The sequence below is a fragment of the Sus scrofa genome, chromosome 6, assembly GCF_054392235.1.
Source record: "Sus scrofa isolate SSC_HxYL_T2T_F1_AM1 chromosome 6, Sscrofa_HxYL_maternal_Yorkshire_Landrace_v2.0, whole genome shotgun sequence".
NCBI lineage: Eukaryota > Metazoa > Chordata > Mammalia > Artiodactyla > Suidae > Sus > Sus scrofa.
In genome coordinates this window covers 152,073,936-152,088,856 of record NC_139388.1, presented here as the reverse complement: position 1 = coordinate 152,088,856, position 14,921 = coordinate 152,073,936, and the positions used below count along the sequence as shown (strand labels likewise).

Sequence of the window (14,921 nt, the reverse complement as noted above, 5' to 3'; positions counted from 1 at the left end):
TTACACTTAGCATAGAAAATACCTATTGATCAAATGAAGGAAGGAATACACTCCTGCGAGATCCAGGAAAGATTTCATGACAAAGGTGACATTTGAATGTGACGTTAAAGCATGATTTCAAAATGTGTTGATGCAGGTGGAGGATAGGATTGCCAATAAATGCAGATTTTGCATGAGATGCCCTTACATTAAAATTATTCATTGTTTATCTGAAACCCACATACATAACTAGGCACCCTGCATTTTTACTTGCTAAACCGAGCAGCTCTAAGGAGGGAGAGTGAGTGGTCAGACTCTGGCTGCGATAAAACCTTTTAAGCAGTAATTCAAGGTGAATTTTCATGCTCCAAGAGTGGTAGGGGTCTAGTAGGCTGAGTGTATAGGAATGTGTGGTGAGAGGGTAGGTGGATCCCAGCAGAGGGAGGGCTGTTGAGCCCTCATAGTTTAGATTGCATTTGGTAAGCAAGTTCAAGTTGATAAATTCCATAGAGAACTTTTAAAGCATGTAAGCAAGGTATTGAAAGAATTAGAGTGAAGATATCAAGATCACCTCATCTGGAAATGGTGTGTAGATAAACTAGAGAGAGAGCCAAACCAGGGAGGATTGTCAGTAGTCTCCTGCTCACATTTCATTCGTCCCTTCCTCTTCTTTGACCTCACCCCTGGTCTGGGGTGTCTTTTCCTCTCTTTCTCCATTTGCCCTTCCCTTCTTAGTTCTTCTGTCATTCTCATTTCCTTGCTTGGATACGTCATGACTTTAGCCATTCTTTCTCCTTTACTTGCATTGACCCTAGTTAATTTTTCTCTTTGTTGGACTGGATTTGCTGAGTTTCCAATTCTGAATCCATCCACTTCTGCAGGCAGTGCACTCTGTCCTGTTGGAAAAAAACCAAACAAGTAGGGGTCTTGGTGCCCCTATACATGTCTGACATTTGTTTCTAGCTGGTCCCCCAGCAAAACTTTAGCTCATCTCTCATTGACCACTCTTTTCTATTTCCTACAGGAGCTCTCTCAAACCATTCTTTTCCTACCTTGTCCTTCTTTCATTTCTATCAGATGGCCATGGCTCCTACTTTATAGAAATATAAAGGCCATGCGCTGGATTCATTCAACTTTCCTCATATTCTCCCAGCAAAAGTGCCCCCATTTTTAACCTATTTTCCTCCTTAATAGCATTCATTCCATAAATACTTATTGGGTGCATTATATGTAGGTGTGTTGGAGATGTTTAGGATTCTTTAGTGAACAAAACAGACAAAGACCCCTGCTGTTTGGAAGGCAAGGCTGTGCTTCCTCCCACCAAAGCAGGGACTCATGACCATGCCCCCCATCCTCAACGAGCTTGAGCCTCACCTTTGGACTTATTTTCACGTATTGCTCACTAGTTCCATCTGTCTGCTTATAAACATGCTCAATTTTTTTTCCTTTAAAAATCCTCTCTAGGGAAGAGTTCCCGTCGTGGCGCAGTGGTTAACGACTCTGGCTAGGAACCATGAGGTTGCAGGTTCGGTCCCTGGCCTTGCTCAGTGGGTTAAGGATCTGGCATTGCCGTGAGCTGTGGTGTAGGTTGCAGATGTGGCTTGGACCCCACGTTGCTGTGGCTCTGGCGTAGGCCAGTGGCTACAGCTCCAATTGGACCCCTAGCCTGGGAACCTCCATATGCTGTGGGAGCGGCCCTAGAAAAGGCAAAAAAAAAAAAAAAATCCTCTCTAGGAGTTCCCATCATGGCTCAGTGGTTAACGAATCCGACTAGGAACCATGAGATTGCAGATTTGATCCCTGGCCTTGCTCAGTGGGTTAGGGATCCGGCTTTGCCGTGAGCTGTGGCGTAGGTTGCAGACAAGGCTCAGATCTGGCGTTGCTGTGGCTCTGGCATAGGCCGGTGGCTACAGCTCTGATTCAACCCCTAGCCTGGGAACCTCCATATGCTGCAGGAGTGGCCCAAGAAATTGCAAAAAGAAAAAAAAAATAAAAAATAAAAAATAAAATAAAAATCCTCTGTAGGAGTTCCCATTGTGGTGCAGTGGAAACAAATCTGACTAGGAACCATGACGTTGTAGGTTCAATCCCTGGCCTTGCTGCATAGAACAAGGATCTGGCGTTGCCGTGAGCTTCGGTGTAGGTCACAGACATGGCTCGGATCCTGCGTTGCTGTGGAATAGGCCAATGGCTGTAGCTCTGATTTGACTCCTAGCCTGGGAATCTCAATATGCTGTGGGTATGACCCTAAAAAGCAAAAAAAAAAAAAAAAAAAAAAAAAAAAAATCCTCTCTAGTCAGTTGCATCATTTGCAAATATTTTCTCTCATTCTGTGGTCATCTTTTTGTTTTGTTTATGGTTTTCTTTGCTGTGCAAAGGCTTTTGAATTTAATTATTTTTGTTTTTATTTTCATTACTCTAGGAGGTGGATCAAAAAGATATTGCTGTGGTTTATGCCAGAGAGTTTTGTGCCTATGTTTTCCTCTGAGAGTTTTATAGTATCTGGTCTTACATTTAGGACTTTAATCCATTTTGAGTTTATTTTTCTGTATGATGTTAGAGAATGTTCTAATTTCATTCTTTCCATATAGCTTCCAGTTTTCTCAGCACTGCTTATTGAAGAGACGGTCTTTTCTCCATTGTATATTCTTGCCTCCCTTGTCATAGATTAGTTGATCATAGGTCATGGGTTTATTTCTGGGCTTTCTATCCTATTTCGTTGATCTGTATGTCTTTTTTTGGTGCCAATACCATACTGTTTTTATGACGGTAGTTGTGTAGTATAGTCTGAAGACAGGGAGCCTGATTCCTCCAGATCTGTTTTTCTTTCACAGGATTGCTTTGGCTATTTGGGGTCTTTGTGTCTCCATAGAAATTTTAAACTTTTTTATGCTAGTTCTGTGAAAAGTGTCATTTGTAATTTGATAGGGGTTGTGTTAACTCTATAGATTGCCTGGGGAAGTATAGCCATTTTGATAATATTGATTCCTCCAGTCCAAGAACATGGTATATCTTACCATTTGTTTGAGTCATCTCTGATTTCTTTCATCAGCATCTTATAGTTTTCAGAGTACAGGTTTTTTGCCTCCTTAGGCAAACAGTAAATGCTAGAGAGGGTGTGGAGGAAAGGGAATGTATATTGATATGATCACTATGGAGAACAGTATGTAGGTTCCCTAAAAAACTTAATATAGAACTACCATATGATCCAGCAATCCTACTTCTGGGCATATTTCCAGAGAAAGCCATAATTTGAAATGATACATGCACCCTAATGTTCATTGCAGCACTGTTTGCAATAGCCAAGGTGAAGGCAAACCTAACTGTCCAATGACAGAGGAATGGATGAAGAAGCTATGGTACAATGGAATATTACTCAGCAATAAAAAAGAATGAAATAATGTCATTTGCAGCAACATGGGTGAACTTAGAGAATATCATACTAAGTGAAGTAAGTCAGAAAGACAAATATCATATGATATCACTGTGGAATCTAATAAAAAAATGGTATAGATGAACTTATTTACAAAACAGGAACAGTCTCATAGGTCTCAAAATCCAACATGTGGTTACCAAAGGAAAAATGTAGGGGGAAGGGATAAATTAGGAGTTTGGCATTAACATATATACATCACTACATATAAAATAGACACTCTCTAATGACCTTCTGTATAGCACAGGGAACTCTACTTGATATTATATAATAACATATATGGGAAAAGAATCTGAAAAAGAATGGATATTTATCTACCTATATACATAGAAAAAGTTGATTCACTTTGCTATACACCTGAAACTAACACAACAGTGTAAATAAACTATACCCCAATAAATTTTAATGAATAAATAATTATCCTCTCTACATACGGGCCTTTCTCATACTTTCACAATGGGAGCTTCCTGAACTGTTAGGCCCCACTAGCCATCTTTCCTTCATTTCCCATTTCCCTCTCAGCCAAGTGCAATGTAGTTTCTGTTCCATACTATTCCATTGTATCTGTTCTTTTTAAGATTAACAGAATTTCTTAGTATTCAAGTTGAATAGGTGCTTTTCAGTCTTTCATTGTCAGATTTCTTTGCAACATTTAAAACCACCTACTTGAATTCTGCCACACCATTCTTTTCCTACCTAACTCTTCCTTCCCTTTCTTCTTTCCCCCTAAGCAGTGCTATCAGTAGACCTCTGTCTGTATTTGGCCTCTCACTTTCTTCTTCAGCCCTCCAGTGGCTTAAGTTATTGCCTATCAGTGATTATTTCCAAGCATATATTTTTGGACCAAATGACCAAGCATTAAATCTATATTTCCAAATGATTATTAGATATTAGATATCTCATCTTCATGTTATATAAATCATTCAGTTTCAGCATTTCCAAAAGAAAACTTTTTCTTTGGGACTTGGTACCAGTGTTCTTTAATATCTATGTATGGCATTAGTTCATTCAAACTAAAACTGTCTGAACCAAAAACTCAGTTAATCATGAATGGTCTTCTTCACCTACTCCCCAAATCAGGATGTCAGGAATTTTAGCAGTTTCCCAGTGGCCCAGTGGGTCAAGGATCCAGCTTTGTCACTACTGTGGGTTCATTCCTTGGCCTGAGAACTTGTGCATGCTGCAGTGTGGGCCCCCCAAAGTATATATAAGTTAGCAGATCCTTTCAGTTCCACCTCCCGATATCTATTAAATCCTTGAAACGTGTCAGCATCTTTGTTACTTTACTCAGGACACCATAGTTTCTCACCTTGATCATTAGAGTAACCTGCTATGTGCTTACCATGTCATGAGTCTTTTCCTCCTAATCCATCTTCCACAAGGGCATCTTAGTCATCCTCCATCAGATGATGTCATTCTCTTGCTTAATATTCTTTAGTGTGTGCAGAAATTCCTTAGCATGGCATACAGGGCCCTTCATGATTGGATATTAGTAATTGGGAGAAATTTTAGATTTTTCTCAGTCTTAAAAGTAATGTGCTGGAGTTCCTGTTGTGGCTCAGCGGTTAATGAACCCAACTAGGATCAATGAGGATGAGGGTTCGATCCCTGGCCTCGCTCAGTAGGTTAAGAATCCAGTGTGGCCATGAGCTGTGGTGTATGTAGGTCGCAGACGTGCCTTGGATATGGCATTGCTGCGGCTGTGACATAGGCTGGCAGCCCTAGCTCTGGTTGGACTCCTAGCCTGTGAACCTTCATATACCATGGGTGCGGCCCTAAAAAGAAAAAAAAAAGTAATGTGCTGCACTGATCTTTTTTTTTTTCTATGGCTTCCTGGTACATATCCTTTATCAAGTTTTCTAACAGTTAAAAAAAAATCATAAGTAGCCATTGAATTTTATCAGAATATTTATTTCTACAACTGTTGCTTTATGTGATTTTTTTTTCCCGAAGTTCATTAACTTGCTGAATCACATTGTAGTTTTTTCTAGTGTTTCGCTTTGTGTTGTAAATCCTAATTGATAGTGGGTTTTGTTGTTTTTTTTTTCCTATTCCTTGTTTGACTTTACAGGATAATGTTTATGTGCAAATGTCCTCATAAGTGAAAATGTTTAAATTTGGGTTATCATATTTACTTAATTTGTAAATGTACTCATAAGTGAAAATGCTCACATTTTTGAGTACTATTTTTACTTAATTTTGGAATCAAGAGAACACTGATCTCATTATGTATTTTTTTCTCTCCCCTCCTCTTTTCTTTCTGTTTCATAGATCAACTCATATAAAATAGAGATTGTTTTTGAAAGTTTGAGAGATTTCATCTATGAAACCGTGTAGACATACCTCTTAAGCCTCTTGCAGAGGGAAATCATTGGTTACTACTTAAATTTCTCCTATGGATATTAAATACACTAGTAGTATTTTTCTTTGTATGCCATGTGTAGCATTTGATTATATTCTACACATTTATACACTTTGTCTAAGTTTGTAAATTTCTAGGCACATAGCTATTTATTTATTTATTTATTTTTTGTCTTTTCAGGGCCCTTCCTGCAGCGTATGGAGGTTCCCAGGCTAAGGGTCTAATTGGAGCTGTAGCCACCGGCCTACGCCAGAGCCACAGCAACACTGAATCCAAGCTGCATCTGCGACCTACACCACAGCTCACGGCAATGCCAGATCCTTAACCCATTGAGCAAGGCCAACTTGGGGATACTAGTCAGGTTCTTAACCCACTGAGACACAATGGGAACTCCTGTAGATTGTTTTCTGCTGAATGTATTTAAAGTAAGTTTACTTCCATAACTAGTTCTATATATCTGTGTATCATAAATTTTACATTATGAGTGTTTCAATTTTTGTTATGATTTCCTTTTAGCTGAATTTTTTCAGTTTATAACCACTTAGGATTTTTTTTTTTTTTTTTTTTTTTTGTCTTTTTGTATTTTGTTGTTGTTGTTGCTATTTCTTGGGCCGCTCCCGCGGCATATGGAGGTTCCCAGGCTAGGGATTGAATCAGAGCTGTAGCCACCGGCCTACACCAGAGCCACAGCAACTCGGGATCCGAGCCGCGTCTGCAACCTACACCACAGCTCACGGCAACGGCAACGCCGGATCGTTAACCCACTGAGCAAGGGCAGGGACCAAACCCGCAACCTCATGGTTCCTAGTCGGATTCGTTAGCCACTGCGCCATGACGGGAACTCCTCATGTTTCCTTTTAACTGTACTTTTCCCCTTTATTTTCATTTCCCATCTACTGTTGAATAAATTAGATTTTTCTCCTTCCGCTTTGAGAGTGGTGTGCTCGTTTTACTCTATTGGTGACTGTGCCTAACTGATTTAGGAGGATCAGGGTCTCATTCTTCCCACGTAACTCATTCCAAACTCCATCCTGCTTCCTCCTTCTACCTCATCTACCACCATATTGGAGTCTATATTTTTTCTTTAAGAGTGCCTTAAATATTTTTGTTTTTATGGTCCTGGCTTATGTACACAAGATTAAAATTAACTATGATATAACAGACCTTAATTTCCATGTATCAGGTAATATCATCATGCATTTATTTCCCTTTCTTATTTTCAGAAAGGGTATTCATGTAGTAAAGACTTTTGAGACTGTGTGTGGCTGGGAATATTTATTTCTTTTCCACATTTAAGTAATAGCTAGCTGTAAAATCTAGATTCAAAGTTTTTTGGCTGCAGCACTTTGAAAATAGTGATTTATTGTCTTCTTAAATCCAGTGTTGTTGCTTTGAGGGTGAGGATAGCATTAATCTACTTCTTGTTTGTGTTTTTTTGTTTGTTTGTTCTTTTAGGGTTTGTTTATTATTATTATTATTATTTTTGGGGGGATATGTTCTTCCTCACTGGATGCTTTTAGTATCTCTCTCTCTCTCTTTTTTTTTTTTTTTGGCTTTCATGTTCTTAAATTTCACATCAAAAAATTGTGACTAGGTGTGTTTCTTTTTTTTTTTTTTTGGAAGTTCCTGGGCCAGGCATTGAATCTGAGCCACAGCTGCTTCAGCTGTGACAATGTCAGATCCTTAACCCATTGCACCACAGCAGGAACTCCAGATGTGTTTTTTTTTTTTTTTTTCCTCTACATCATATTTGTGGTCCTCAGTTTTTCTTTAATGCCGGGAAATTCTCATCCATTATTACTTAAAGAGTCCCTTCTCCTTTTCGAATCCTTCAGAGGTAACTGGCCTTCTCTTTCTGTCTTTTCCTTGCCTTAGCCTTTCTCTTTTGTTTGCATCTTTCGTTTCCATGTTTTGTTTGCATTCCCCATTTCTTTATCCTTTGCTCATGTATTCTGGGATCTTTCTTTGGCCTGACCTTGCAGATCACTGTTTTGTTTCTCAGTCATGTATATTCTGCTATTTAACCTAGAGGTTAAGAATTATGCTTTATGGGTTTCTTCAGTTTCCTCATCTGTAGAATGGGGTCATGATACCATCCGCTGTAGAGTTGTTTTGGAACAGGAAGTGATCTAATCCATGTAACATGCTTAGAACTCTGTCAAGTATGTAGTAAGTGATGGCTGCTATTTTTCTCAAGCAGTTGTATTTTTCATGCTTCGTATTTCGAATTGGTGTTCTTTATGACCGCTTGTCCTTGCTTCACGTTACCAATAAAAATCTTATGTTTTTTTACGATGTCTATTATGCTGATCTAATATCGTTATTATTTCCTGTCCTTTAATTCTGCAAAGGTGCTTCACTTTGGTGCCTTTAGTTTTTGTGGCTACATTCTCCAGATATCTAGTTTTTTTGTCCTGTGAATACCTGTTTCCTTTCGTAAAGGCTTCCTTGTATGTGAGTGTTTAGTGGTTAAACGGGTGGCGGGTGGACAAGGAGAGCCAAAGCCTGGCCTCAGCTAGCATGTAGGGAAGGCAGGCAAGGACCTGGGGCCAAGGACCTCTGCCTTGATCATCAGGCCTTGACCATAGCCCTTTTCCCACCCCAGCCAGGCTACCCTGCCCCTTAGAGAGCCTATCGCAGTCTCTGCCCCCAACTCTGCTCTTTTCCACATTCTGCCTACCTCAGTTTCCTTCCTCTTCTACCCTGCCTAGTGGGAGGAAGGAACTGGGGATGCTTCAAGGATGTGTTACTTGGTCCTCATTGTCTCTGAGTTTGCCTGCCACCCTCCTGTTAATTCACTGGTCCTGGGCAGTTACTGGACTGGGGCTGCTCTTTCCTTGCCCTGTTGTGCTGGTCAGGAGAGCCACGATCCCTAGGGAGTGATGTGAGGAGGAAACAGAGTTACACAATTAAAAGGCCCTTCTCCAGACTGTACTGTCTGAGGACCCAGGCTTTCTCACCCTCTCGTTGCACTACCTGCTGTCTGCCCAAGGGTTTCTTACAGGCTTGGGGTCAGGTTCTCAGATCCATCACCCTCAATGTCCCAGTCAGAGTTGAGAGAGAGAGTCCAGTTGTCTTTGTCAGTTCTCCATTTTCTTTTGGCTGGAAGTTTATAGTTTTCCTTTTAAATCATTGCATAAATATTCTCATCCATCAGGCTATTTATTTATTTATTTGTTTTGTTTTTTTGTTTTTGTCTTTTTTCTTCTAGGGCCACACTCATGGCACATGGAGATTCCCAGGCTAGGGGTCTAATCAGAGCTGTAGCCACCGGCCTACGCCAGAGCCACAGCAACGCGGGATCTGAGCCGCGTCTGTGACCTACGCCACAGCTCACGGCAACGCCGGATCCTTAACCCACTGAGCGAGGCCAGGGCTCGAACCCCCAACCTCATGGTTCCTAGTCGGATTTGTTAACCACTGAGCCACAACAGGAACTCCCAAGTTTTTTAAAACTTAAAACAATTGTGTATTTTCAGGAAGCTATCCAATTACATGTACGTAAGGCCAGTTCGTCTTTGTCTCACATTAGAGGATTAAGTTAATGAAATAAAGACATTATAAGAAAATGCTGATTTGTAAGACATTCCATATTACTAAACTTTAGATTGACGTATAGTAAAGTTCTTCTGTAATATCAAAGTATTCATTACTTTGTCAGCAAGTTACCTCCCTGTTAATAAATTCAGATTCCCTTGGTGTCTTTGTACTTGTGTGAAGAGGTTTATCTTACTAAATTGCTAGTCCTCTGAAAGCCAATTTCTATTTAACTGACACATTCTATGAGGATTTCCGTTTGTGTCATATGGTAGAATATCTTATTATAATTAGGAATTGTGGTAGAGTGTATATGCAACAAGTATATGATATAAAGCAAGTTGTGTTTATCATAATGATAATTTATCAGATGAATGAGAATTTCTAAAAAAAAAAAATAAAGGCCTTTGCAGTCATCTTTGTGCTTATCCTCGTTCTCATGTTTTCTATTTCTTTATTCATCGAAGATGCACAGTAACCAAAAGGGCTTACTTCCAGAGCCAAATCCAGTGCAAATTATGAAAAGTTTAAACAACCCAGCCATGTTACAAGTTCTCCTACAGCCCCAGCTCTGCGGACGAACTGTTAAACCAGGTAAACATCATGTGTGCTGGTTAAAATGGAATGTTGGCATGAAGTTGATTTTGCTGGTGCAGAACATTTAAATTAGTCAAGAATGTTTGTTTTTTTCTAGAATTTGATCAATGAATTTTAATTAATGATCTGAAGCGATAATAGATTTTGGCTATTTTTGATACGTTCAAACTGCTTGTGGATTTCTTGATTTTTTTTAGATATTCTTTTTTATATCTAAATATCTATGGAGTATTAGATATAAAACCTTCAGAGCTCCCATTGTGGCTTAGTGGGTTAAGAACTCAACATAGTGTCCATGAGGATGCGGGTTCAATCCCTGGCTTCGCTCAGTGGATTAAGGATCTGGCATTGCTGTAAGCCACAGATGCAGCTCGGATCTGGTGTTGCCATGGCTGTGGCATAGGCTGGGAACTTCCATATGTCCCAGATGTGGCCTTAAAAAGAAAAAAAAAAATTAAAACTTCAGTTTAATTACTGGTTGACATGCATTTGTAGACCAGGTTACACATAGCTTAAGCAGGTAATAATTAATATGCTGCATTGTTATGGCCTGTATTAACAAAGAATATGATACTTTTCCATGTACTGTTTTTAGCAGAATTACTTTGTTGGAAAGTGCTAAAGGTCTGGTTCCTCTCTGCTCTTTTCTTTTTTCATTGCTTTACTTTATAGAAAATGTCAAAAATATTATTTTCTAAGTACTATGGAAATATTTGCAGTATTGGCATACATTAAATATATATTTAGTATTCTTTCTCTGGGAAGAATTTATTTACCTTCCGAAGTGCACAGCTGTACATACACAAAATGTGTATTTTATCATTATGAGGAAATGAGTGCCTATATCCAACACTAAGCTTTAGGTGACAAATGTTTAGCATAAATATATTTATTCTTTCAGCTCCAGCTGGTCTAATACCACCTAGTGTTCTGCAGTTCAATTCTAACACCGACCACCTGGAGTTAGCATAGATCCTACAAGTAAGGGCTTAATCCCCAACAGGTCTGCCCCGACTTCAGGCACCAGCCACAATTCCCAGATCCCTTGGCCACCTAAAATTCTCACTAACTGGCTTAAAATTGAGCGGGGGGGGGGGGTTCCTCCGACCTCCCCATCTGAGGTTCAATAATTTACTAGAAAGGCTCACAGAACTTAGGAAAGCACCATGCTTATGATCACAGTTTTGTGTACAAGATGTAATTCAGAAATGGCCTAATCAGGAGACTTAGGGCTGGGTCTGGGAGGTCCTGAGTGCAGAGTTTGTATGCTCTTGCCCCATTGGAATCCCGGCCCATCTGCCTCCCAGCAGGCCAGTGTGTATCCGCTAACCAGGCATCTCTACTGAGCTAACTTTGGTGTCTAGAATTTTTATTAGGGTTTTGAGGAAATGTAGGCATGATAGGCCATGTTATTGAACTCAATCTCAGTTCCCCCTCCTCCCTCGGGAGGTGTGGTTCACACCACTGTCTCTCAAAGCCCCAGCCCACCAATCACATGGTAGGTCTCTTTGGTGTGACCAGCCCCCGTCCTGAAGTTATCTGGGGGCCCACCCTGCGTCACCTCATTATTATAACAGAGACTCCCATCGTAGGGGAAGTTCCCAGGATTTACTTTTCCTTCCAGGAACCAAAGACAAAGACCAGTTAAACTTTTTCTTATATAGCAATGTTCATATTAAGTACTTCATATAATCATCAATTATTTATGTGTAAGAAGTAGCTTTAGAGGTGTTCCAGCCCAGCCTGTTCAGCAATCAGATATCCCTTCTATAGTTTTAATGGTATAAAGATATCCTTTATATGTCTTGACTACTCAAAGCATAGGAAGCTTGTTATGGAGTTCCTGTTTTGGCTCAGCAGCTTAAGAACCTGACATTGTCTCCATGAGGATGCGGGTTTGATCCCTGGCCTTGCTCAGTGAGTTAAGGATCTGGCGTTGCTGCAAGCTGCCGTATAGGTCATAAATGTGGCTCAGATCCCATGTAGGCCAGCAGCTGCAGCTCCAATTTGACCACTAGCCCAGGAACTTCCATATACCACAGGTGTGGCCTTAAAAAAGAAAAAATAAATAAATAAATAAGCAAGCAAGCTTGTTATTTCCCAAGGCAGCTATTCTGTGGTTTGACAAATTTAATCACTGGAAGGTTTTTTCCTCCTAGTAATTGTATTAGATGTAATTCCCATAACTTTTAGCCACTTACTCTAGTTCTCCCTATGAAGAAACACAGAATAAATCTATTCCTTCTTCCTAAAGAAAAGCCTTCTAATATTTGAAGACAACTATCATGAAACCCTTCTTTGTCTTTTGTTCTCCAGACCAGCAGCTTCCTTTTTTATTTATTTAGTTTTTGACTATGCAACTGTATCAGTAAGATGTATTTTTCGCAGAGCCCCAACATAAGCGGACTTACATGTCAATTACGTGAATGTGCATTTGTCAGCCCATTTATTGAGAAATGATAAAGCTTCATATTTGTATTTTTTAACATGAAAGTACATATAAGTAACAGTTCGAGTATTTGCTTTATACACATCCTCTTCCTCTTTGTAAACTATAGTGCTGTACTCGACTTTCCGTAACATGTCATAAGACATGCTCTCTGGAGCAGCCCCCTCCGCCGGCCAGCGTTGTCCTCTTGTAGATGTACTTAGGTTGTCTGAATTGTCCTGAAATATGGTATACAGAGACATGACTTTATCCTTGGATAGGTTCGAAAAAGCACAGAAGGCACTGGGATTTCCTGCCAGTGATCATTAGGTTTCTATTAATGCAGTTCAAGATTGTATCAGTGTTTAAAGAAGTATATTACACTCCTGGGTCTTTTAGAAAGTATAGTCCGCATCTGGGCTATTTTTAGTAACTTCTCCCCCAAGTTATTTTTGTCTCTTTTTTTTCAATCTAAGGTATGTATTCTCCATTCTGCTTTTCTACTCAGATTGATGTATGCCCGTGTGAGATTATGCTTTTCTATTGTAATGCTACTTTTATGATTTAGAGAAAGATGTGTCAGTATTACACTGCTGGCTTTTTCTTTGCATGGAATGGCAAGGGGAGAGGATTAAATATCTCACTTGAATTCATGCAAAGCATCTGGAGAATGTATGGAAAGTTTCTTGGTGTTCAGGAAAGACAAAATGTCTTGTTAATCAGTTGCATTTGTTTTTCCTTTACTGCGTTCTTTATTATAGCTTAACTGTATCCCTTATTGTATCCTGAACTCTTCACAGCGGCCTCTGTGCAAACTAAAATAATTACACAGAATCGTAATTCTCTATATAATTATGTTTATAATATGTGCATACAAGCATGCCCATTTTATGCTTCACAGATACTTTTGTTTAGTTTTACAAATTGAAAGTTTGTGGCAACACCAGATGATGGTTAGCATTTGTTAGCATTTTAAAATTAAGGTATATACATTGTTTTTTAGACCTAATGCTATTACACACTTAATAGACTATATAGTATAGTATAAACATAACTTTATATGCACGGGGAAACGAAACAGATTGTGTGACTTGCTTTATTGTGATAATCACTTTATTGGAGTGGATTGGTACCAAACCTGCAATATCTCTGAAGTATGCCTATATAATATATTTGCATTTAAACCCCTGCCCTACTGTCTCCTTGTATCGTTTTGTTCAAGTAACTCACACAAATTTACTTGTTTATTGTCTCTCTCTCCCACTAGAATGGAGGAGGCTCCATAATGGCATATTTATCTGTTTAAATCATCTCAGGTGCCTTGAGCAGAACTGCTATTTATGCTGAAGAGTACTTAAATATCGTGTACTGGTTAAACTCCTTCCTTTATTCCTCTGTGGCATAGCTTATACCTACCTTGTTATAACCCTAACCCTAACCAACCCTAACCCTCTTCTGAACATTTCTAAACTCTTTTTAAAAAAATTTTAAATTGAGATGTACTTGATTTACAGTGTTGTGTTGGTTTCTGGTGTACAGCAGAGTAATTCACTTACGCATATATATACATATCCTTTTCCACTATGGTTTATTACAGTATATTGAATATAGATCCCTGTAATAATACAGTAGGACTTTCTTGTTTATTTTATATATAGTAGTTTGTATCTCCTTACCCCAAACTCCTAATATACCTCCTTCCTCTTCCCCTTTGTTAACCACAAGTTTTTTTTCTATGTCTATGAGTCTGTTTCTGTTTTGTAAATAAGTTCATATGTATCATATTTTAGATTCCACATAAAAGTGATATCATAGTGTTTGTCTTTCTCCCTCGTACTTTCTTCACTTAGTGTAATGTTCTCCAAACATGTTGTTGCAAATGGCATTATTTCATTCCTTTTTATAGCTGAGTAGTATTCCATTGCATGTGTGTATGTATACATACAGTGGATGTGTGTGTGTGTGTGTGTATTCCATGTTTTGGCTATTGTGAATAGTGTTTCAGTGAACATAGGGGCGCTTATCTCTAATTGAATTAGAGTTTTCTTCAGGTATTTTCCCCAGAGTGGGATTGCTGGATCACATGTTAGCTCTGTTTTTAGTTTTTTAAGGACCCTTTGTGCTGCTTTCCATAGCTGCACCAATTTTTATTCCCACCAACAGCGTAGGAGGGTTTCCTTTTCTCCACACTCTCTCTACCATTTGTTATTTGTAGACTTTCTGAGGATGGCATGAGGTGATACCTTATTGTTGTTTTGCTTTGCATTTTTCTAACAATTAGCAATATTGAGCATCTTTTCATGTGTCTCTTGGCCATCTGGATGTCTTCTTTGGAGAAATGTTTCTTTAGCTTTTCTGACCATTTTTTGACTGGGTTGTTTTTCATTACTGAGTCATATGACCTGTTTGTATATTTTGGAAGTCAGCGCCTTATCAGTCACTTCATTAGAAAATATTTTTCTCCCATTCTGTGGGTTGTATTTTTGTCTTGTTTATGGTTTCCTTTGCTGTGCAAAAAAGCCTATAAGTTTGATTAGGTCCCATTCATTTATTTTTGCTTTTATTTCTATTGCTTTGAGAGAATG

The 14,921-nt window shown here is 39.1% G+C and overlaps 1 protein-coding gene across 17 annotated transcripts in view; it reads left to right on the top strand.

Annotated features, from left to right (window-relative positions):
- Positions 1 to 14,921, top strand: part of RAVER2 (ribonucleoprotein, PTB binding 2) — a 127,615-nt gene that overhangs the window by 49,323 nt on the left and 63,371 nt on the right. For all 17 annotated transcript variants that reach the window (XM_084964808.1, XM_084964807.1, XM_021096539.2 and 14 more), the window contains one exon: positions 9,779 to 9,905. In XM_084964808.1, the coding sequence (XP_084820934.1) occupies positions 9,779 to 9,905 (127 nt within the window). The remainder of the gene's footprint in view (positions 1 to 9,778; positions 9,906 to 14,921) is intronic.